At 41.5% G+C, this 23,636-nt stretch overlaps 1 protein-coding gene and 1 long non-coding RNA gene across 5 annotated transcripts in view; one reads left to right on the forward strand and one right to left on the reverse strand.

Annotated features, from left to right (window-relative positions):
• Window positions 1-23,636, forward strand: part of Astn1 (astrotactin 1) — a 329,685-nt gene that overhangs the window by 104,219 nt on the left and 201,830 nt on the right. For all 4 annotated transcript variants that reach the window (XM_011238739.3, XM_011238740.2, NM_001205204.1 and 1 more), the window contains exon 2: window positions 6,055-6,242. In XM_011238739.3, coding sequence (XP_011237041.1) covers window positions 6,055-6,242 — 188 coding nt within the window. The remainder of the gene's footprint in view (window positions 1-6,054; window positions 6,243-23,636) is intronic.
• The window catches only part of Gm37679, a 121,219-nt gene that overhangs the window by 33,122 nt on the left and 64,461 nt on the right, over window positions 1-23,636 (reverse strand). The gene's annotated exons all lie outside the window — the stretch shown is intronic.

Below are 23,636 nucleotides of genomic sequence, written 5' to 3' on the forward strand. Positions count from 1 at the left end.
CATTTTGTTCTTTTTAATTTGTGTTTTGTGTTTGGTTGGTTGGTTGGTTGGTTTGGCTAGGCTGGCAGCAAGCAAGACTTTGTAATCCTATTTCTACACTACCTTGTGCTGGGCTCACACACCTTGCCCAGGCTTGACTCCTTACACAGGAGCTGGGGATCTGGATGAAGGTGTTCTTGCTTAAGTAGCATGTGCTACTGAGTCATCTTCCTCTTGAATTCATCTTTATTACACAAGGACACTCACAGTGGCCACTGCGATAACATATAGTGCGAGTGAGGCTCCATTCTGTTTGCACAAGTGTTGTCTTTTACATGCAATTATTTCACAAATAATATAAGGGTATGTGTAACATTCCACTTAGCATTGAAAATAACCAATATAGCCAAACAACTCAGAGTTTCCCCCTATCCTCTACCAGCAAGGACCTTGATCACTTATGCATTTTATTGTTCCTTCAGTGGAACTAACTCTTCTCTAAGTCTGTTCTTGTGGGAGTCCCTCAGAAAGCATTTTAGATTTGGTTTGGAAAAAAAAAAAGGTTGTGTCAGGATGAAAATAAGTAGCAAGGCCTTTCAACAGGCAGAACGGCCGCCAGGGCTGTGCCAACATCAACCTTGAAAGATCACAGGATCAGTTCTGCAGGTGCCCTCAACAGGAAGCCAAGCATGGCCAAGTTAATGCTACCTCCTACCTTGACCTCAACAACCACAGGAACTCATTACGACTCAGCTTGAAACTCAGGCGTTCTAGCAGTGAAAAGGGACTCCAAGATATCTGGACTGCTCTAACATACACTAAGCAACTCACCAAATTAAATGATCCTTGAGAATTTTCCCAATTAAATCCATACTCCAATTGGAATTGTCTCATTCATTGAATGAGGGTGTGGTAGGCCTGGTACTTGAAAGGAAATTCTGATACTGACTGGATGTTTCTTAACTCCTCAGATGAGGTTCTCTCAGCATGTGAGTATACATAGGGAAGAGAAAAGCAAGTGGATAGCAAGGACATGTTGTAATGCCAGGTAGAACAATTTGTGCAGCAAAGTTTTAAGTGTCCTGAAGTAACCCCACAAAGAGACTACTAACTCCCAACCCACAAGCTATCATTAGAACAATGACTAAGGCTAATTAAAAGTGATATCACCTCACTCTGCCTTTTCCATCCCAAGCTTCTCTCTCTTATGACTTTTTCTGCCCAGTGTTCCACCAGTGCAGTTCTCTGGGACATGAAGCTCCAAGGTTATCTCTTAGAAACAATCTATTTGCAGCAACATTATGAGGTGGTACAGTGTGAAGTTGGGTCGGTATCTTGAGGTCTCTGTTTGTATCCTCTAGACCCAAGGTGGAGCATAGGTTAGACCTGAGAAGAGGTTTAATATTATTTGTGCCACTGCACTTAACATGCATTCTGGAGACAGGACCATGGGAGGATCAATGTTACAGAGGAATATTGAAGTTCATCTACACACTTGCGTCTTCACAGACACAAGGAAAGTCAGAGTGAGGGGGGCATATTCAAAGTTCCTCAGACCATGCCTAGGCCTCCTGAGTCCCACTCCTATAGTCCCTAAAGAATGGAGAGTCAGAGCCATAGTGACACCTAGACCTATGATATCAGCCATTCTCATTCTGCGTCTTGGTGATCATTAACTTGCTTGATGCCTGTGCCTAATAGAATTGTGAATGACTTTCCCCTAGCTGTGAACTTCTTAAGAATGACTTTTTAAGGCTCTTCCATGTGCCATTAATCTGGATTCTGAGAGTAGATCCTCTGTAATTCTTCTCCATATTGCCCACCCTTGCAGCTTAACCAGACCGCCTGTGATTCTGACGATGTACATCATCCTTCTGTTCCTTTGCATACGTTGTGCGCTTCAGCTGGGATTGTGCGTGTCTCCAGCATCTCCCATCATTTTACTGCTTCTCATCAGTGTTTACCCAGCCAACTCTCACCCGATGCTCAGCACTGCTGTCACTTAGCCCTGGTCACATCTGAAGTTTCCCGCTGGATGAAAAGTGCCTTGAGAGTAGGGGTATATCGTTTAGTTCCCAACTGTGGCCAGCATAATGTTCTCCAAGAACATTTACTGCATGTAAGAAGGGATAGCACACTGTCTTCTTTGTATAACAAGGTTTGGAGAGGTACTGAAGATGTGTAGTTTGCAAGAGTAAGGATAGACATGGTAAGAGCCAAGACAGACTTCTCCTTCTGGAGACCTCAACCCCACTGTGTGTGGAAATGTGGTACTTGGGACATCTGGATATAAACAGAGTGTCCTGTGGAATTCGATTTATTCGGTACATTGCCACGAAGGTCCTCTGTGAGCTTCAGTGGCAATCCTTTGTGACTTTGGACTGGAAAAACAATTTTATCACCACCCTAATTTGCTCCTTAGAGTCTCATGACTGCCTTGCATTACATTTGTTCTTGAGATAGGGACATTCACACAGATGTGATTGTACTAATGTTCTCAGTCTTGTTTGTGAAGAAGTTCTCAGGGAATTTATTATGTTCTGTGTGGTCTTTCATTTGCTGATCAGGCCATATATAGCATAAATATAAATAAGTTCCTGGTTTGGCATTTGAGCTCTTTCATGGCAGATCCTATCAGGAGAGGGAAACTGCCAAGGATGGATCTATCATTGTATAATTAACTTGAAACTAAGAATTGATGAATGCCCTTGGCAGACATGGCGCCCTCTTTCCTTTACCTCTTGCCCTCTGCAGTGAACCAAGTCTGTGTAGAATTATGATATTGCCATTTATAGGGATGGAAATGTATAACCCACTGAAGGGTTCAGAGGGTTAGCCTGGAAGCCATGGCCAGAGACTCTGTGTGCTAATCCCATTGCCCCATGGAATACTTTGTCATGGTCCTCACAGCACCTAGTCTTTCCTTGGCACCTCTGTGCCTAGGGCCATGGAATATAGTATCTTAATCCTGATTGAAACATTGTAGCTGCTTATAGACAGAAAGTTTCTTCATAAGATGATGAAGATGTTCTAGAATTAGACAGTGAGTGATGATTATATAACATGATGAATACACACACACACATACACACAAACCCACTCTATTAAAAGGTGAATTTAAGGCATTTAAATTGTATGTCAACTTAAAAATAAGTTATATGATATAAAGACCTGGAACAAAGGATTAGATTATTATAGCCACTAAGCTCACAAAAGACCACATGGCTTTCCTATTTTAAGGCTCTCCTCACCTTTTCCTCCCTCCATGTTCTAATGCCACGCTGTGTGCTTTTGAAAATAGTGTAGAGGGCAACAAACAGTTCATCTGTCTCTGCCCCTGCCCTGTGACAGGTTGGTTGACCTTGGTCTAGGTATTTCCTTAATTTTTGCTTCCATGGTTAAAGCAGGGTTAATGAGTCTGACCTACCTGATGGAGATCTGCTGGGAAACGAGATCTAGTTTATGAAGTGATTTAAAGGGACAGGTGCCAGATCCTTTTAAATAGTTACATAAAGGACTGAGTGGCACCCAGACATGCATGGAATAAATCTTAGCCTGAGTGGGGATGGTTATGAAAAGAAGATGGACTTGATTATGCCATCAAATGCACTACTGGGAGCTGGCATGGTGATGATGTTTATCTCTGATGACGTGGGTACAGATTTGGTCCCTAGATCGGGGCAGAACAAGAACGTCAGTGAGGCTGCATTTCTAAGAGTCTTCTAGCATGTTAAAGTCAAAAGAAGTCATCAGGAGAGCCTGCCTGTAGGATATACAGCCATGTGCCTGGAAGCAGTTGGTGTTATTGGGTGTGCACTCACTGTGTTTGGCTCCTGTTGCTTTAAATACTTACCTTCAAAGATGCATCCAAGGATGTTTTCTCAACTGAGAATGTAGAAGACACTTTAGACAACTGGCTCTCAACCTTTTTAATGCTGCGACCCTTTACTGCAGCTCCTCCATGTTATGTTGACCCCCCAACCATAAAATTATTTTTGTTGCTACTTTGTAACTGTAATTTTGCTACTGTCATGAATCATAATGTAAATATATGATATGAAGGATATCTGACATGTAACCACTGTGAAAGAATTGTTCAATGCACCCAAAGGAGTCACTATCCATAGATTGAGAAATGTTGATTTAGAGATTTAGAGGAGCATCGATGTGGGAAGCCAGCATCACCACTACATTAAACAAATAGGGAGGGGTCTTCTGAAAGCCAGCTCTGAAACACACATCTTCACTTCTCAGTCTCTTTGCCCTCTGAAGCTCCCTGGATTCTAGGCCAATCACATGCAAGATCACAGATAATCTACCTACCTGACAGATGACAGAGCCTTCTAGGCTACAGAAAAGAGAGGCCATGTATGAAAGGGCTCTATTGGCAGCTCCCATTCACAACCACAAATCCTCTCTTTTCCCCGGTGAGTGTGGGGTTGGATGGGCAAGGCCATCATATCAGCATCTGTCAGGGGTAGGCCAATGACTCCTCTCCCATGAAAACCCTCGGTGGCCTACACAGAAGAGTGATGGCTATGCCCATTCCCTCTCCTCATCCTCACTCACTAGTTGCCTGGTCATCCCTTTCCCTTTCCCATTTGCCGTGAGGCATCTTTTTCCTTAGAGAAGATCACTTTTTTACACTCCTGTATGGTTTACTAGGGTCTTTTCTTTCTCTCAATGTCCTACAAGGACTCATTGTGCACATTCAGTCATGGTGGACTGCTTTTAAACATTGAGAGCTTCTCCCCTCTCTTAGTGCCTGAGTGCCTAGCACAGGGCCTGGTGCATAGAGCATGCCCAGTGTCTGTCTGTTAAAAGTGTGTCTAAATCAATAAATAATAGGTCTGCCCTCCCATAAATAGTGACAGATAATTATAAATTCCATAAATATTTAAAATTGCTTTCCTCTTTATGATTGTGATAGTTGATGAGAATATATTCTAAATTTGTCTATTAAATCTTTTTTATATCTGTGGTATAATTTTTTGGCCAGAGGTGATAAATTTTGAGAGAAAAAGCATGCCTTTTGAAAAATGAAATTTTATAAAGGAGTGATTTGTTAAAGTGTGTGTAACAGAACATTGGTCCCCCTTTGAGACTGTTATAGTTGTTAAAAGAAACATGGTCTGAAGGCTAACTGGAGTCATAGAAAAGCTGGATTGATCAGATTTCTCTAGTATGGGATACCCTAGAACTCCGATGTGATATTGCTTAGGAATAAGAGAAAAGGGGATATGTATGTGGGATTTTCTTGCAGCAATACCTTGGCCCTCACTACAGTGCAGAGGGCAAAGTAGATTTTTTGCTGTTTGTTTTGTTTTTGTTTTTTAGCATTTTTCTATTGGTGATTGCTCAGCTTTCATCTAAATACCTCTGCAGCAAGTGAGTGTTTAGATCTGTGATCAGGGCCCAATTCACTCCACTTTCTTCATGTATGGCATCTGCTTTACAAAACTAAAGAGAAAAACAAAAAACAAAAACAGAGCCTAAACATTTCTTTACCTGTCAGGACAAGTTATCAGCTCTCTCCAGTGGACTGTGCAGCCCATGTCTGTGGGTTCACAAACATGCCAGCAGCCCAGTGGCTCTTCAGTAACCTCCCAGGACTGTCCCATAAATGCTGGTTCTCTGCACAGTAATTACCAACTCTTTCCTTGGTAGATATGCTGGAGTCTGGGAGTAATTGCTGGGTAACTCACATGTCCAGATTTATAAGAAGCAAACAACCTTGTATTTACCTCAGGGGGTTATCAGGTATTCAAACTGTGCAATGTAAGGGATACCATTGATCACAGAATGAGGGGAAGAACTTGAATTTTCGCCTCAGTATTTTTCTCACTGGGTGAGAGCCTAACTCACTAGATTTATTATAGAAAGACCTACAGGGGATAATTCTCTCCTCTTGATCTCTTGTCTTTCTTGAGTTTTATAAGTAGCAGTAAACCTAGCTATAGTCAGAACCCTTTGTTGTCTGCAGACAGAAGTAGCTTGTTGGTAACAGAAACTAGGAATATGAAATCTTGGCCCAGTCCAAAATCTTACCCTGTAACTTTGGTGGTTTCCCCTTAGAGATCTCAGGGAATACAGAAGACATCCCCCTGGTGCGCTGGAGGCAGCAATGGCTGGAGAATGGCACTTTACTCTTTCATATTCACCACCAAGATGGTGCTCCAAGTCTCCCTGGACAAGACCCAACTGAAGAACCCCAACATGAATCAGCAGAGGAAGAGCTGAGGATCCTGCACATCTCAGTCATGGTAAGAGCAGGCTAGCCCCAGCCATCTGGTCACACATAGCCTCTGTTTACCTTGATATTAAGAGTCTTTATGGCTGCACTCTATTGGTCAATTTTTCGTTGTGATAACAAGATGTCTAAGGTAGCTGTTTATGAAGAAGCCCCTAGTTCTGGAGGTCAAGGGCACAGTGTCTGTATCAGTATAGCTCTGTGAGGACACGATCAGCTATTCACACCATAACAAATGGCTATGATAGGGGCAGGTGTGGAAGAGGTTGTAGCCTAAACAGGAAGCCAGAGATATACTATACAATGTCCTCCAAGGTCATTCTGATGATCAGGTTCGAATGAGGATCTCCCAGAAGCTCCACCTCTTAAAGGTTTCACACCAACTCTCAATACAGCCAGTCTAGAAACCAGGCTTTCAGCATAAGAGCCTTTCAGGGAGAGTGAACATTTAAACCTTTGCAAAAGACAGAACTTTATAAAATCAAAATCCAGGAAGATCATTGAACAGGCTGATACACAAACTTCTCACGTGTAGGGAATGTATCCACATGTGCTGCGAAAGTTACAGCTATTTCTACAGAATAATTTCCCAACTGTTCTTTCTAGGAACATACCCATATATGGAATGGCTTTCCCACATATGAGGTAATATCAGAATCTCTTAGAAAGGAATCACTCGGTTAATATATTGGAATATTTTAGAGAAATTACTCCATGAAGGTTTATTTTTTGTTTTTTATTAGGTATTTTCCTCATTTACATTTCCAATGCTATCCCAAAAGTCCCCCATACCCTCCCCCCCACTCCTCTACCCACCCACTTTTTGGCCCTGGCATTCCCCTGTACTGGGGCATATAAAGTTTGCAAGTCCAATGGGCCTCTCTTTCCAGTGATAGCCGACTAGGCCATCTTTTGATACATATGCAATTAGAGTCAAGAGCTCAGGGGTACTGGTTAGTTCATAATGTTGTTCTACCTATAGGGTTGCACATCCCTTTAGCTCCTTGGGTACTTTTTCTAGCTCCTCCATTGGGGGCCCTGTGATCCATCCAATAGCTGACTGTGAGCATCCACTTCTGTGTTTGCTAGGCCCCGGCATAATCTCACAAGAGACAGCCATATCTGGGTCCTTTCAGCAAAATCTTGCTAGTGTATGCAATGGTGTCAGCGTTTGGAGGCTGATTATGGGATGGATCCCTGGATATGGAAGTCTCTAGATGGTCCATCCTTTTGTCTCAGCTCCAAACTTTGTCCTTTGTAACTCCTGCCATGGGTGTTTTGTTCCCAATTCTAAGAAGGGGCAAAGTGTCCACACTTTGGTCTTCGTTCTTCTTGAGTTTCATGTGTTTTGCAAATTGTAACTTATATTTTGGGTATTCTAAGTTTCTGGGCTAATATCCACTTATCAGTGAGTACATATCATTTGAGTTCTTTTGTGATTGGGTTACCTCACTCAGAATAATGCCCTCCAGGTCCATCCATTTGCCTAGGAATTTCATAAATTCATTCTTTTTAATAGCTGAGTAGTACTCCATTGTGTAAATGTACCACATTTTTTTTGTATCCATTCCTCTGTTGAGGGGCATCTGGGTTCTTTCCAGCTTCTGGCTATTATAAATAAGGCTGCTATAACATATGAACATAGTGGAGCATTCCATGAAGGTTTTTTGGATGACCAAATCTCCAAGCTTCTTACTACTACCAACTCTTCTTTCATATTTTTTCCAAACTAGAAGAAATCAGCACCCTGTTTTTATTTTATGCCATAGTAAAGGAGATGCCAATAGATGCTCTGTAGCCCAGTTTCAAAACTTCACCACTGTCACCCAATCTGCATGTAAATGTGAAACCTCAAGAACATGATAAAATTCTTCCTAAAGTACTAGAAACCTGCGCTTCAGAATGTCAGTAAAATATCATGCTATATTGGCAGGTGTGTGAGAGAGGTGAGGGGTTTTGGTAGTGCTTTGCTTACTTGTGACTACTTCGTGATAGAACAAGTGTATCACATAGTTAAGGTGTTTTCAATATTTGTGGAACAATGAATACATTTTCAGTGGAAAGAGGGAAATATTTGGCATCTAATGGATTGGTGAGCCAATGCACTACCTATTTATAGGGTCCTGAGAGTAGGTTGATACTTTGACTGGTTGCTCATGGGCTATGTGTGTAGGACATTGCTACCTCATTGTTAACATGCTCACACCTGGCCCAACCTAAGCCTTGGCCTACCTTTAATCCATCCCTTGCTTGTCATTTAGATATATCCAGCACTGCTTTAATCTCTGCTACAGTGCAGAGGGCAGAGTAAGTTTTGAGTATTCTGTTATTGATGGTAGCTTTAAAGACTAGAAAGATGCTAAGTCAAGCATACCACAGGGCGTTAGGGACTATGCTGTGCTATAGTGATACCTATGAGACACCCTATACATTAATGCCCGTGTTGAGAGCCCCTGAGGAGGCGATTAGTAGACAGCTGACCCTGAAATGAAGAGGAATCAGCACTAGCCTTGGAGCTAGTTTTCAGATCTTTCTTTTATATGCTTGCAGTTCCCCACCACAGAACAGCAGTAGCACTTAATTTTCCAAATAAAATGGACATTTCCTTCAGCTTCCTTTGAGTTTGCCTTATCTTGTTTTTAGTCAGGCTGGAGAAGGCAGAGGTTTAAAGGGTATAAGTGAAGGACAAGGATGGCAACTGTCAAGTTGTCTCTACCTTGCCTCTACTTTAGCCTTCTGGGTGTGATCAGGCCTCATCTTCATGGAGATTTCGAAAGTCTGACCTCAACTGTTGTCCAGGATCTCAAAGTGAATTGACTATAGCCACCTTCCTCTCCTTGTCAGAAAGGCTCCTCAGTGGAGCCTGCAACACACCTGGCCTTCCTCCTCTACCCCATTCCCATTCCACACCACACCACACACCCACACATGCTATCTCACCATTCTCAGACTGCTTCTCTAGAAACAGTTTCAAAGTCTAAAGTAGAGGATCTGCCCTCAGCTCAGAAATCAAGCCTGAGGGTATCCTGTTTGAAGATGGTGTTCCGGAAGTCTCTGATGGTTTCTTCTGAAAAGACCCTGGGATAGGTAGACTGTATTTGATTCACTTTATACAATATCCTTTAAAGGTAATGTAGGCAGCTATTTGAGGCATCCAGAGTAACAGCCCGATAAATGTTAAAAGATAATAAAACCCTTTGGCTAGTAATAGTCTTGGGCAGTGTGATGTACACATACAAGATATCACCTTAACTCTCTTACTAATGAAATAACAATAGCAGGGCTATTTTCCTGTGAACTCTAATGATCAATAATGATGCTATTTTTCTCAGATTGATTCAAAATAGAATCATTTGAAAGGAGAGAAAAGATATGGTTATTATGAAATTATGAATCTGCCCCACTGTTGCTCTTTCTTTAAGAAGCTGTATATTTAAAAGCTTAATAGGCAATCCTAATTACTTCAATATGTGCAGTGGGAATGGACAGTTTTTGTGAAACCTTCAAGTTCCCTTTTCTCCGTACTCACATTCTCCCCAACTGTGATGCCTTAATGCAGGAACTGGCATTTATTTTCATATTTTGCTTTCACTGCATTTCATTTTAAACACAACATATAAGGAATGATAGAATGTCCAATACAGATACCTTTTGGTATCCTTCTGAGATTCATGAATGAGAAAGTGCAAGCTCTCCCTCCAAATGTGTCCAGTACAAACCTGTCATCAGCAAAACCTGGGCTTTACATAAGACCAATAATCCAGCTGGGTGCTTTGCAATTTAAAATGTGGAGAAAGCTGTCCTTCTTTTTTTTTTTATTTTTCAATCACATCCTAAAATTTTGAATTATTTTTTTTCAAAAGAGTCACCATTTCTTCCTTGCATGCAATAATTGGATTTCCCTCCTGAAATCTTAGGTTATTGCTTTGAGGGTCAAAGGATATATTTTAACCTCCTGCATGATTCAAACTTAGCTGACAAGATTTATTTCAAAATTTACAGGATAATTGACACTTAGAACCATGACAGCACAGAGCACATTCTCTTGCCAACTTCTGAACAAGTGGTAGCAGAATTAATGAATTAAAATTGTGTGAATTTTAAGCCAACTGTTAAAAAAATAACAACTTCAGCAACAAGGCAAATTGTTTATTCCACAGAAGACTAAATTTTGACACAATTTACATCAGATAGTCAGACACTGTGTGGATTTAAATTTCTACATGATACTTCTGCTAATTTACCATATGATGCACATTTTTCCTCCTTAGAGTATGTAAAAAGAATTTAATGGTGCATAATAGAATGTAAATGTATTATCTCTATATTTCATGGTTGTAATTAAAAGTGGCAATGTTAATAGATTTCCTAAATGCACATAGGTTGGTTATGTTTTTCCTAGCAACTAGCCTTCAGTTTTGTCTGTCTGTCTGTCTGTCTGTCTACCATCTGTCTACTTTTTGTTGTGGTAATTCCTACTGCTAGAGAATATCTTTTAAGTGTTATTCTTCCTAGGTACAACTTACAATTTTGTGTGTGTGTGTGTGTGTGTGTGTGTGTGTGTGTGTGTGTGTAGGAGGGTGTCTTTGAGCTTCTATGTGTCCTCTGAGCATCATGTGGACAAGCCCATCAGTCAGGACTAAGTACTGTCCAGGACCACTGTCCCTAGGTGGGCTCCTCTAGTCTCTGCCTATCAGTATACTCAAAGGTCACCAATGTTTCATGCTCCTGGGAGCTTCATCTAACCTATGGTACTGTGTTCTCTTTTGAAAAAAAAAATCAAAACTTAAAGACAAAAGAGACAGCTGGGGCTGTTAGAGAGTTCTGGAGTCTGTGAAATAGAGAAGGAAATTTAGGGAAGTTGCATTTGGAGAAGCAATATTTGAAGTCCAATTAATCCAGAACATTCCCAAAGCCAACTGTGGGTGACTCCAGTTTCCAGGGATGCCCAACAGCGTTGTGTTGAAAGTCCCCATCTTAGCTCTTACTGTTCTACACAAGGTCAGTCCAGTCACTCAAATGCCACTTGTCACTTTGCTTTGAGCTGGATTTCATTCATCTCTAGAGCACAGTCATCTAAGATATAGGGGAGTGGTCTCAAACACAAAATTGTTGTTCTCAGGACACACAGGTACTTCCTAAGTGGGCATGAGAGACAGTGCTTTTTCTCTCAGCAAATTTACTACAAAAAGTTGTTAGCAAATTCATGAACCAAGGTCATTTTTGCAGGATTATAGTCAGCCAATATTATTCATGTCATTCAAATCTGAAGGCCCCAATTTAGCAAGGCCAATCCTTTGATCTTCAAGAAACAAATGGAAATGCTTAGGCATGAGTTATACTGCCAGGAAGGAAAGAACTGGAATAGTAAGTCAAACACACAAAAGCCAGATCCTGATTCATTTGCTTGCCATTCAAGGCATTTATCATGTGACTGTGCCAACTTTCTGGTCATCCCCATGTCTGTTAACAGCATCGCTAGATATTTTTCCATCCATTAACAAAATGGTGCTCAGTCTCTAAGATAATCAACAAGCTCTCAAAAACAAATGGCTTTGCTCAGTTTGGAAGACAGCTATGCAAAACCTTTAAGGCCACATGGTTTACTGGGGACAATGCTCTGCCTTCAGTGAAGTTTGTCTTACAGGCTTCCCTCACCTGTCACTATGGAATGGCTCTTCTTCTGCCAAGAAGCACTGGGTTCAGTTATGTGTGAGTTCTTTTGCTGATTCAGTGGCTCATTCCTCTTGTTCCCAAGCAGTGCCTTTTTGTGTCCCTGTACCATTAGAGCCTGGCTACCGTATGAACCTCTTCTTGATTTAGAGTTGGAGGCATAGGCTTCTAATGCTGATTTTACCACTTTAAGTAACTTACTGACCTTTCTGGAAGCTTCATTGTCTCATCTGCAAGATGAGTGCATTGGCGAGACCTTCCAGCATTAGAAAGAAGATCCTTACTCAGGCTCTGGGATGGAGTTCCACTACAGCTACCAGAGTGGTAGCACTCTCCTGATACAAAACAAAACAAAACAAAACAAAACAAAACAAAACAAAACAAAACAAAACAAAGCAACAAAACAAAACAAAACACAGATTTTCAAAAGTCAGATTTTCCTGACTAGAAGGTTGCTTTCATCCTCCAGGGTCACACCCTGGCTTCTTTACACCCATTTCTACTGTTCTGTTGCTATGAGCTAGCACCTTTGTCAGGCCCACTATCTGTTATATTTTGAATACTCTGATCATTTTATATGTTTGAAGTTCCCTTTACTCTTCATGTCCCCTCATTGGTGACTTCTCCTGATGCAGTTTTTCCCACTTTGTTTCCACTCTTCTGGTTTTCTTTTCTCTAATTCTATTTTCTAAGGAGGGATGTGGGGGAGCAGGCCAATATAACCAGTTACCAAAGTTCCAGTTTGTTCAAAGGTTTCATATGTTAACCCATAGGTAGATATAGGCTGATGGAAGCCTAATCTTTTCCTGTTTGCTGTGGGTAAGGAGGAGTGGGCTTAATGACAAGCTCCTACCCCTGGCACAGCTAGGAACAGCATATATATTCTATAAATTTGGAAGAATATATATACATATATATATACATACATATATATTTATATATATATGCATTGTTGTCTAGCCTCAGTTAATAATATATAATGTATAATATATGTAAAATACTATTAATAATAGCTTGATTACTTCGTTTGGCAGAGTTGAATTGAGTGCTTCTATAAGTATAGATTTAAAGGGTAGTTAGATGCTTAGATGATCAGCTGGTAAAGTGTCTGCCTCACAAGTATCAGGGCCTGAGTTGAAATCCCCAATATCCGTGTAAAAGTGGAGTGCATGGCAATATATATTATATATATATATATATATATAATATGTATATACTATTTATATAATACATATCATTTAAATTAATAATATAAGTTACATGTAGTAAATTGTGCATATAGTTAACAGATGCTGAGCAACAATGCTTTCACTGATTGCTTGTTTACCGTGCTAATCATACTAGGATCTAACATAAAGAGCTGTGAGTAGAGTCTAAAGATAATGTGGCCATCATCCCTATCATTAACCATCATCCTCATCCTCATCCTCACCGCAGTCATCAGAATGTGAACTTGAGTTTACTCTTCTACTCTCATCACAACACTATACAATGCAAATCGTAACTGTCTGGTTTTACAGAAGAGTTGACTAAGAAATAGACAAGCTATACCCCAACTTAAATGGATGTGGGTTTGCTGATCCAGAATTTGAATTTGGGTTATAGGCAGAGTCTAGGTTGTATGTGAGAACATGTGTGGTGGGTTTTTTTGTTTGTTTGTTTGTTTTGTTTTGTTTGTTTGTTTGTTTTTTTGCTTTTACTTTTTTTTGGTGGTGATGTCTGCATTTCTGTGTGTGTGTGTGTGTGTGTGTGTGTGTGTGTGTGTGTATTAAAGCATATAAGAAGCATACAAGAAGACAGCATGTGTATGTGTGCCAATGAGCAGACAATCTCAGCACACTTGTTCCCACCATTCTCCTTGTTTGAAACAGAGTCTATTTGTTATTTTTCTGCAGATATACAAGCTAGCAGTGCCTTAAGCATCTGGAATGCTTTCATTTTGGCCTCCCATGTCCCAGTAGGAACACAGACATTTGTGAGACAGGCACTCTTACCATGGAGCGTCTCACTAGTCTTAGTCTATACTTGTAGATGCACCCAATCTAGCTCTATCCTCAGGGAAGTAACCAGTCTGTCTTTAGTACTTAAATACATTCACGAAGCAGCTTGTGCTGTTTTGTGGACCCTTGCTGAGCCCAGTATGATACATTTCCCTTTGTTACTTTGGTGTATTGAGTCTATGAGCACTAGGACCAACTGAAACACAGAGCTTTCTGGGGCTATACCAGGCAGCTGACCTCCGATGCTCAGATTTCGTTCAGCTCCACTAAACCCACCTGCTAACCTTGGCTTCTACTGCCCCTCCTCACAGCTGGCGTTGGACTTATTGGCAAGGAAAGAAGAGACTAGTTGGGGGATTCCAACTCTGAAATTGCTAAAGTATCATAATAGTAAACTCTGCATTCTCTCTATATATAATTGCATCCTTTCGCAGGGAAGTTTTGGTACTCAGAAACGTCTTTTTCTAAAGCATTGCTGGTCTGCCATAGATTTAAACAAATCATTGACTCATTTGCTCGTTTTAATATTGATTCTTTCATTTAACAATGTTTTTCAGGCTTCGGGCATATTGTAAGATACTAAGTAGATAGAAAATGAATATGACAAGGCTCTGCTTTCACAGAACATTTAATCATTTTATGAGTGCTTGATGTTTGAGGATAGCCCTTGGGTGACCTGGGAGTCAGGTGAACCGGCTGTCTCCTCTTCAGTACTTTCATTCTGTCTATCCTCTTTCAATTTTGCTGGACACCCTAAACTTCAATGAGACCTTCCAGCTTCCCCATATTTCCAGGCAGCAAGGAATCTAACAAACAGGCTGGATCTTCACAAACATTCTGCTGCCTTTTAACCATTTAATGTAATATTCTGTCTAGGAGCTTATCTCACTTCATACAGAAACTGACATTACACTTTTGAGTATTTTCTTTTCCTAGATCCCCGGAGATCCTTTTAAGAGCATAAGTTATAATATGTATGGTGTCTAAGTCAATATTTAAAAACTAAAACACTTTAAGCTCTTTTAGAGGGCCCTGGTTTGGTTCACAGCACCCACATGGATATTGTAACCACTTGTAACTTCAGTTACATGTGATCCAATGCTCTCTGGCTTCCTGGGGCACCTGCACACATATGGTGCATACATGCACACATAACACATAAAGCCAATAATCAAAATAACAAATTTGTTGCTTAATGAGTCAATTACTTTTTGTCCGTGATTTATTCTTTCCACAGCAGTTCACAAGATCATTTTTTATGCCTAACACCAATAATTTTCCATAGAAATCTTATGAAACGTGGGGAAACTACTACATGTTCTAGATGTGAACACTGAAACATAGGGAACAGTCAAATATACCATGAGAGGTGAAGCCAGGATTCAAGGGACTTATAGCCAGACTCATCTTTGCTACAATATTCTCTGAGTTAGGTAGCTTCAGGGTTGCCATGTCTGTCTAGATTTCCAAACTGTCATGTAGTTTTGTTTCTTTTAGCTAGCCCATCAGAAATCCTATACTTGATAAAGATTAGGAAGGTCTATATAGCACTGAGCAAATTGCTACCATAGTATGAGCTGGAAGCTACTTTAAAAGGTGAAGAATGCCTTTAAACAGTGAGATTCAGGCTTGCAACCAAGGCTGGCATTGGCTCTGAGTAAACACAAGTCCTTGAGAAGCCTATTAAGTCTATAAGTTCTATAGCATTGAATTCCAGTTACATAGTTTACTGCAAGGGCTTCGCTATCAGAGAGACTGATTCGAATCATAATTCTATTACTTACTAAATTTTCTAGTGACATTGTGGAAATTGCTTTATCTCTTTAAACTCTCTTTAGGACGTGGAGAGTAATAGATCTTACTCAAGGGGCTGTTTTGATGATTACATAAGGAATTCTTGTAAAGCACTTCCTACAGTGCCAGAACTATTGGAAATGCCCAGTAAATACCAGCTAGGTAAATTCTCAAAGTACTATGCAAACTGCCTGTAACAATTCTGTGTGCAATGTGTTACCCAGAGGGTCACTACCTCAGGGAGTGGTAAAAGCAGCTGGGTTCATAGCAACCCCCTCCAGGAGGCCTGAAGGTTCTGTGCTTAGGGAAAAGACTGAGGCAATTAGGACCATGAAAGCAACAGAATTGGTCTATTACAAACTATGGCATGTGTTCATGGACATCCAGGCGCTGATAGGCCTCTGTTTCATTGTTAACAAGGTTTCCTAGCAGGTATCCTAGCAGGTATCCTATGGTTTATGCTGATAATCCCATCTCCAACTTCTCTGGAACAACTTCATTAGCGTACTTAATTTTTAATCAAGCCAAGTGATGTCATTATGGGAATTCCTTTCCTGCCCAGGTATCCATGCATACGAAGGTTGTTATTTCTTCCATTCATAAACAGCAAAGGAAGATATAAAATAGTTGGCCGTACTCACGGCTAGCGTTGTGGAAAAACTCAGAGATTCTGATTCCTGGTGCTGTTGTCTTTCTCCAGGACACAGTGCTGCTTTCTTGTACCCTATCAGTCAATCAGTTTGGGGATTCTCTTACAGACTCGAAATAGCCTTCAAATCTGATTGTAAACTTGCACCCTTGGGCTCTCATTGGAGACATAACAGACTTCACTATAGAAGGTGGAGCCAGCTGTAAAGTCACAGAGAGAACCCTTGCAGAGACAAATATTCTCTAAACTAAGGGCCTACTGAGGGCAGCTGGTAAGTCTTTTCCCCTTTGAGGGCATGTGAACTCCGTCCCATCTGCTCAACTCTTGCCAAACCAGTTTCCAAACTACCACATATGGTATATATGCTATAGCATATATGTAGATATATTGGTATGACCTATTTCCAACAAAACTTTATTTACAAAAGCAAGCTGTGGGCCATATTAGGGCTATAGGCTACAATTTGTGAACTTGATCAAATAAATTCTTGTCTTTAGAACTTAAAGAGACTATAATCTGGTAACCTGTTCGGTAAGTGCTAAGCTCCTGTATTCAGAGTGGAAAAAATGTTAACACACTAGCTTAGTCCTATCCCTGTGAGCTGATTATAATCATTAAACATAGATCATTCCTGTGTGAATTCGAAGACCTCGTGCTATCCCCAAATTCGGATGAACTCTAAGCATCTTACCAATTTCTGTGAGCTGCTGATGGTTTTAGTGAAGACACGTGTTCATGAGAACAACGCAGTGCCTACACTCAACAGAAGACTGTAAGAGGATATTCATCAAACGCAGTTTTCTTCTCTGTAAGGATGATGGTTCCTGCTTGGTTTCAACTTTGCTGCACACCCATTGACTTTTATGAGATGTCAGGATATGCAAAAGCAATCTTTTGTACCTAACCCCCCACTATAAATGTATAATAGTGAAAGTAGAACTATGCTCCCCAGTGCAGTGTAATGATGAAGTTGGCTGAGTGGAGTTGCTGTAAAGGTATACACGGTATGGGATGTTTTCAGAACCTACTTGTTTCTCACATCCTTGCTGAGGTTCAGGGCGGACAAAGGCTTTTAGACCTTGCCTTATCACATCAACTTTTCTGCATCTGATGCAGTTCAGCAGAGGTCTTGCTTTTCTGAGATGATGATGTCAGTAAGTCTGAAGTCCTAGAGAGATCTGGGAAGGGCAGGGGCTTTTAGCTGCTGCCGTGCTATTTCTGATTCCCCCAAATCTTGACACCTCTAACACTGTGCCTGACATCCTCGAATAGCTAGAGATGAGTCAAGTTGCTGACTAACTTGGGATGAATCAGATGTCAATTTGTTGATGTTATGCTGTAGCTGACAGCACTAAGTGTTTCATTGAATACTGTCTGGAACCTGCTAGTCTCTAGGTCTCAATTCTTGTATTTGGGACTTGTACAACTACTTGGGGTGGCCTATGATGTAAATTCTGCTACCCAAATGACATAAAGGAGTCAGGGTTAGATGTTTATGGAAGATGTAGTGCCATGTAGAAAAAAAAATTCAGCGTTCATTTTCTCCTGTGCTGTATCTTAGCTAAGTGCTAAGACTTGGGGCTCAGACATGCAGACATTTGGGGTTTGTAAGAGTGGACATATCAGAACCTGGCATTGCTGGCTTGAAACACATTTCTTACAGAGTGATGTACGCTGTAATACAGAACAAACCTGGGAGAATTCTACAGAATTCCAACAGTGACATCAAAGCAGCCATCTTTTATTCATTATCCTTTTTCTAAATGTCATACAGTATGCATATCCAAGTCACAGCCTTGGGTTTCATATGGCAATGTTGGTTCCAATCCTTCTCAATGTTCTATGGCTTACATCCAAGGTTTCAGCCTTTAAGGACTGCAACCATGCAGGGCTTGTGCCCTCTCCTTGTACTCCACCTAGGGTGGGGCTAGCGCAGCATCACTCCATTCCAAATGGGGCTGTGCTGGCAACTTCTCTAGCAGGGCTGCATGAGCATAGATCCAGATCTTCTAGCATAGCCTGCATTGGGCCTGAATCATGTCAGTGATGAAGAGAAACAGGTCGGTGAGACAGCAGCTTGGGGTTAAGATAAGGTCATTGAAATCTAAGTCGGGGCTAAACTCCTGCTTTTTATTAAAACCCCCTAAAACTTCAGGAAGACCCCTCTGAGTTTTCATCCCAAAATATAAACCTTGGTTGAAATAAACATTCTGAAAACTCCAAGGGTTTTTTTTTAATTCAATATTTTAATGTATGCTGTATTAGTGTTTTCCAAGTATTTTAATTTAAATTGACTAATGTGTCCTGCTTAAGCTTATTTCATCCTTTATCTGAGATGAAAATACCAACAAAAGCACAGATTTGATGGTCTACTTCATTATTTATTTCAATACAAGTTAAAAATAATCTCTTATAACACTAATGATGAAGTTACAATAGTTAGCACTTTTGTCAGACATAGGTGTGCCATGTGCTAGGAACACACAGGCAGGCTGTCATCTGCCTTGGGAATCTCAGGTTAGATGACCTTGTGGGTAGCCTCAGGCTACCACATTTTGATGTATGAAAGTGAAGGACGTGTGGGACACAGAAGTCCCAGGTTGACATACTTGAAAGTAATCTATGAAGAAACTTTCATTCCCTGCAGCAACTCAACTCTCCCCTTTTTTTCCATTCATGAACATGAAGCAATAGTCTGTGGGGAAAATGGCAGCGTGTGGCTGTGGGTTAGGTAGAATGGAAAACATTCCATCTGGGCGGGAGTGCTTCTTCCCACTATTTTGGGGAGAGGCTTGGAGACTGTGATCTCTTTCCGGAGCATAATGGAGTCTCTTGGCAGGTTTTGGAATGTGCTGTGATTCCTGTCATACAGTATTGGGTCTTCTCCTCTCAAGTGCTCCCTAGATGCACCTCCAACGTTCCTGGCACCTCTAGGGACCCAGGAAGAAACAGGCTATGGGGAGATGACCCAGTCTCAGACTTGGGGGACTGGGCAAAAAGGAAAGTCTTGGGAAAGATGATGATGTTTCAAAGGAAAAAAGGATGATTTGTGAGTGTGGACTCAGACTTTTGCAGTAAGAGTGTCAGCACCTGGAGGAAAGATCTCAGACTTCCTTTCAGGTGGGCCTTCTGTTTCTCAGAACAAATGCTGAAGAAGGGTAGAAGAAGGTCAGTTATACATTTCATCAGGTGCACACTTTTCTCTGACAGAATGGACACAGTGTCTTGTTTTTCTACTCACCGTCCCCACTCAGGTAACCACATATTGTGAAAGTTGTTGCCTCTTTGATCCAACTTGATGTTCATGTTTGTTTTCACCTCATGCATCTGATGGAAATGGCTAGAATGAGAGAGCCTTTAAGCTATTCTGTGAAGTATTGCATGCATGTCCAAAGGCCTGAATTTGTCATTCAGGAACATTTATTTGTAAGTACTACATTACCCAGTTAGTATCATTCCAGGTGACCAGAGTTGTAGAGTTGGCCCAAAGGAAAAACATAGTTATTTCATTTGAAAATTACCTACACAAATACTTAGTGCAATTCCATTATTCAGAGATTACTACCTGTTTATGTTTTATCATCCAGGATTCTCCTTTCTGTGTCCACTGACTTCCTGCCCATGAACCCATTCTGACTATGGAGCCTCTTATCTTTCAGCAAGCATATATTTTTCTGATGGCTTGAGCATTTCTCTCTTTTCCTCTTTACTGAAGGGGTTCAGCACCTGTGTCCTTCTTTTGACCTATTTTCAAAATGCCTCTCACATCATAAGGCTCATGAAACCCAGCTCAAACTATATTCTCTTCAGAGCAGGCGAAGTGACTTGAGGAGTACCCTCTGCTCAGAATGCTAAAGTCCACTGGTGCCCACCTGTCACAACCTGACTTGGGAGAGGGGACAGAGAGGGATAAAGGGAAACATGATCAGGTATTCGTTGAAGCCCAGAGGGCCAGCAGAATGAATTGAAACAGGCAATATCATACTCCATTTTACTCTTTGCCCTAGTCACTCTAAGCAGCTCACCCATGCTCAGGGTGAACCTCCATTTCTTTTTAATACTTCCGTGTTTTAAGCAGTGATGACTTTTTGCCTCACAATGACTTTGTCCTTGAGAGGCACTACCTCTTCTTTATCATCCTTCGCCTCTTCATTTCCTCTAGGAAACTGCTTCCCACTCTCTTTCCCTCTGTGCTGTGTTGAGTCACGATGAAGCTCTCCTCATTGTCCTTATCTGAGCATGAGGGGGTCTCCCATGAGAAGGCAGCCCTCACTGGGAAGCATTGTGCACTTTTGTATCCTAATGGAGCACCTGGCCTTCTACTGAGAGTCCACAAAGGATTTTGATAAAGAACATGCAGCCTCATGAGAAAGTCTAAGCAGGTCTGACCAAATAGCTAAAATCCAGAGACTTGGGATGGCCAAGTGACTGGGAGCTAGTGACCAACCAGTGACTTCCTCTGTTCTATGAGACCTTCAGAGGGGACCTTTGATTTATGCCTCCTTTTTTCTGATGGTCATGTCTCCCTTTTCTCTCTACATTCATGGGACTAGAACCTTAAATGAAGACTGTTACTCATACTAGAAGTGGGTGGCCATGAAACTATATCTCTCTGAATTGCATATATAATGTACTTCATACATAAATAAGCATGCCATTATCATAATTGATTATATCAATATTTTGTTACATAAAATAGCTATATAAACATATTTTATTTGATGGTGAAAAAAATGACTTGAAGATTTTTCAGAGTGAGATATCCAGGTCTGAGTATCAGGAGACATTGTATAAGTCCTGGGATGAGATCACATGGTGCTATGCATTAAAGACACTCCCGGAGACTCTCAGAGTCTGGAGAGTTCCTTGCTCAACCTGCTCGTGGGTGAACAAATAAAAGAGCTGCTCCTTGTTTCCCTGCCCTCAGTGGCTGGTTTCGCACTTCTGCAGTTTGCAGCCATAATGTCATGATCCCTGCTATGTCCCCATCAATTGTTAAGATGTGAGAAGTGCATTTGATCCAAACAATAAGTAAAGTGCTAAAATTTGTGACCGGCTTCCCTCTCTCATTAGCACAGAGTCAGGGTTATAAATGACCTATAATAAGGTAGTGCCTACCCGACTCATATTCTTGTGTGCTTTCTTGACTGAGGAAGAGAAAAAAATATAGTGTTATAGCTGGTACGGAGTGCGTGGAACCTTCAATATGGCTGTGAGGTCTACCTAGCTTGTGACCCTCATCTGTCATGCGGTGCTGGCAGAGAAAACTGCTGGTCCTGACTGCATTTGGTCCTCCTGCAAGCCTGATTTACTTCTCCCAACTCCAGAATGGAGTTAGCAAGAATGTTTCGATCCTCTTTCCAGTCACTGTAGAAACAGAAACACAAGTGTAAGTAATTTTACAGAAATAAGTGTACATGATGTACAGATTTTTTTTTAAAAAATGAGAATTGGAGATTTATTTTCTAAAAAGAGGGTCCTTTTTTTAAAAAATACTGTTTTTTATTTCAAAACATGTGATACAGACAGCCATGGATAACTAAGTGCCAAACTGATGTTTTAAAAATTGATGACACTTTCTTTGACCTCTCTGGTGATGAGACTATTCATACTGAGCCCCACGGACTGGGTCAGGAACAGTAAGATGTGAATAAAAGTCAATTAATTTTACTAGGAAAAAAAAATTCTGACCACCTAGCTAAGCCTCCCACCCTGCCAGCCATCTCAAAACTGCTTGATAACAGCACCAAAATGAACATTCCAGAATGAGGTTGGAGAAAGATATTGAGCTTTCTGAAAACACAGCCCTCTTCCTGAACTTCGTATCCATACCATGCACCTGCTATTTGAGCATCTTGCAGGTGAGGAAACGCTCGTCCTAATCTAGCTGGCTTCTTCCCAGGAGGATGTGTAGCCAAGGTTGTGACCAAATGAGGCAGCCCAAGGGACACCCAGATACTAGACACAAAGACAAGTGTCCAGATGAGATGACAAATGGGGTTTGAGAGTAATTATACTTATCTTTTCTCAGTCTCATCGAGGCAGTGGGCATCGGTTAAGCAAAGGGTTATACTCACTAGGGGTCTGCCCTGTGCTGGATCCTCTTCTAAAGGATTCTGGGAAGTATTTGCATTCAGAATATGGGTCCTGCATGCCAGTCTAGATAGCACTATGATAGGAGGAATCCACTACTGTGGATTCAGGATTAATGTATACCACAGTATACTTGGGGAGCTGAAATATAACATACCAGGGAGGAGAAGGACATGCGCTGAGGTTCAAAAGAGTGGAGTGGGCTCAGGCAATTGAGAGGGAAAGCTTTGGATACAAAATCATGCTAATATATGTCAGGGCACAGAAAGAGTAAAGGCTCAGGGATGGCCACAAACAGCAACTCCACAATCCTGTTCCCCACCCCAGCTCAGCCTGTCTCTGTCTCTGTCTGTCTGTCTCTCTTTCACACACACACACACACACACACACACACACACACACACACACACACACACGCACACACGCGCGCGCATTCTTTGCCTCCCAGGAGGGGGGCGGCGGGGGGGGGGGGGAAGTCGGGCTCAGCCTGTCTCTGTCTCTGTCTGTCTGTCTCTCTCTCTTTCACACACACACACATGCACACGCACACGCACACACATGGGGAGAAAGAACAAGAGAGAAAGACACACAGAGAGAATAGAATGCATTAAGAATGGAAAAAGAATAAGCCATAACTATTTTTTTTAAAAAAGTGGAAAACTGAAACTTCATGAGCACTGTGATCTAAATTAAAATGAATTCATAATGACACCACACATTGGTTGGGAATGGTGAGCCCAGGGTCGCCTGCCCCAGACACAGAATTAGACATTGGCTTGGCAGATGAGGTCGGCCTCATCAGTTGCCTTGGAAGCAAGAGTCTCTGCTGTTCTTCTATCATGTGACCATCTCTGGCTGGATCAGGCTGACCCACAGATTCACTCTACATGATTGAGCCACTCACTGATCAGTAAATTAAAGTCTGACAAACAATAGCACAGTAGAGCCTTTCCTTGCCTCCCAGGAGGGGGGCGGGGGGGAAGTCGGGCTCAGCCTCAAGCTTCTCTTTGCTCTGGCCCATCTTTATCTGGTAAGCCTTGGGCTTATGCCCAAGGTCCTGGTGTATATAGCAGGCATCTGACTGGGAACAAAGTGAGCCACAGTCAGCTGGTGCAGAGAATGAAGCTTCTGTGTCAGGCTCTCTCCCTTAGTCCACCACCATCCCACCCTATCCTGAAAAGGAGGCCTGAAAAGCAGA

The sequence above is a fragment of the Mus musculus genome, chromosome 1, assembly GCF_000001635.26.
Source record: "Mus musculus strain C57BL/6J chromosome 1, GRCm38.p6 C57BL/6J".
NCBI classification, from domain to species: domain Eukaryota; kingdom Metazoa; phylum Chordata; class Mammalia; order Rodentia; family Muridae; genus Mus; species Mus musculus.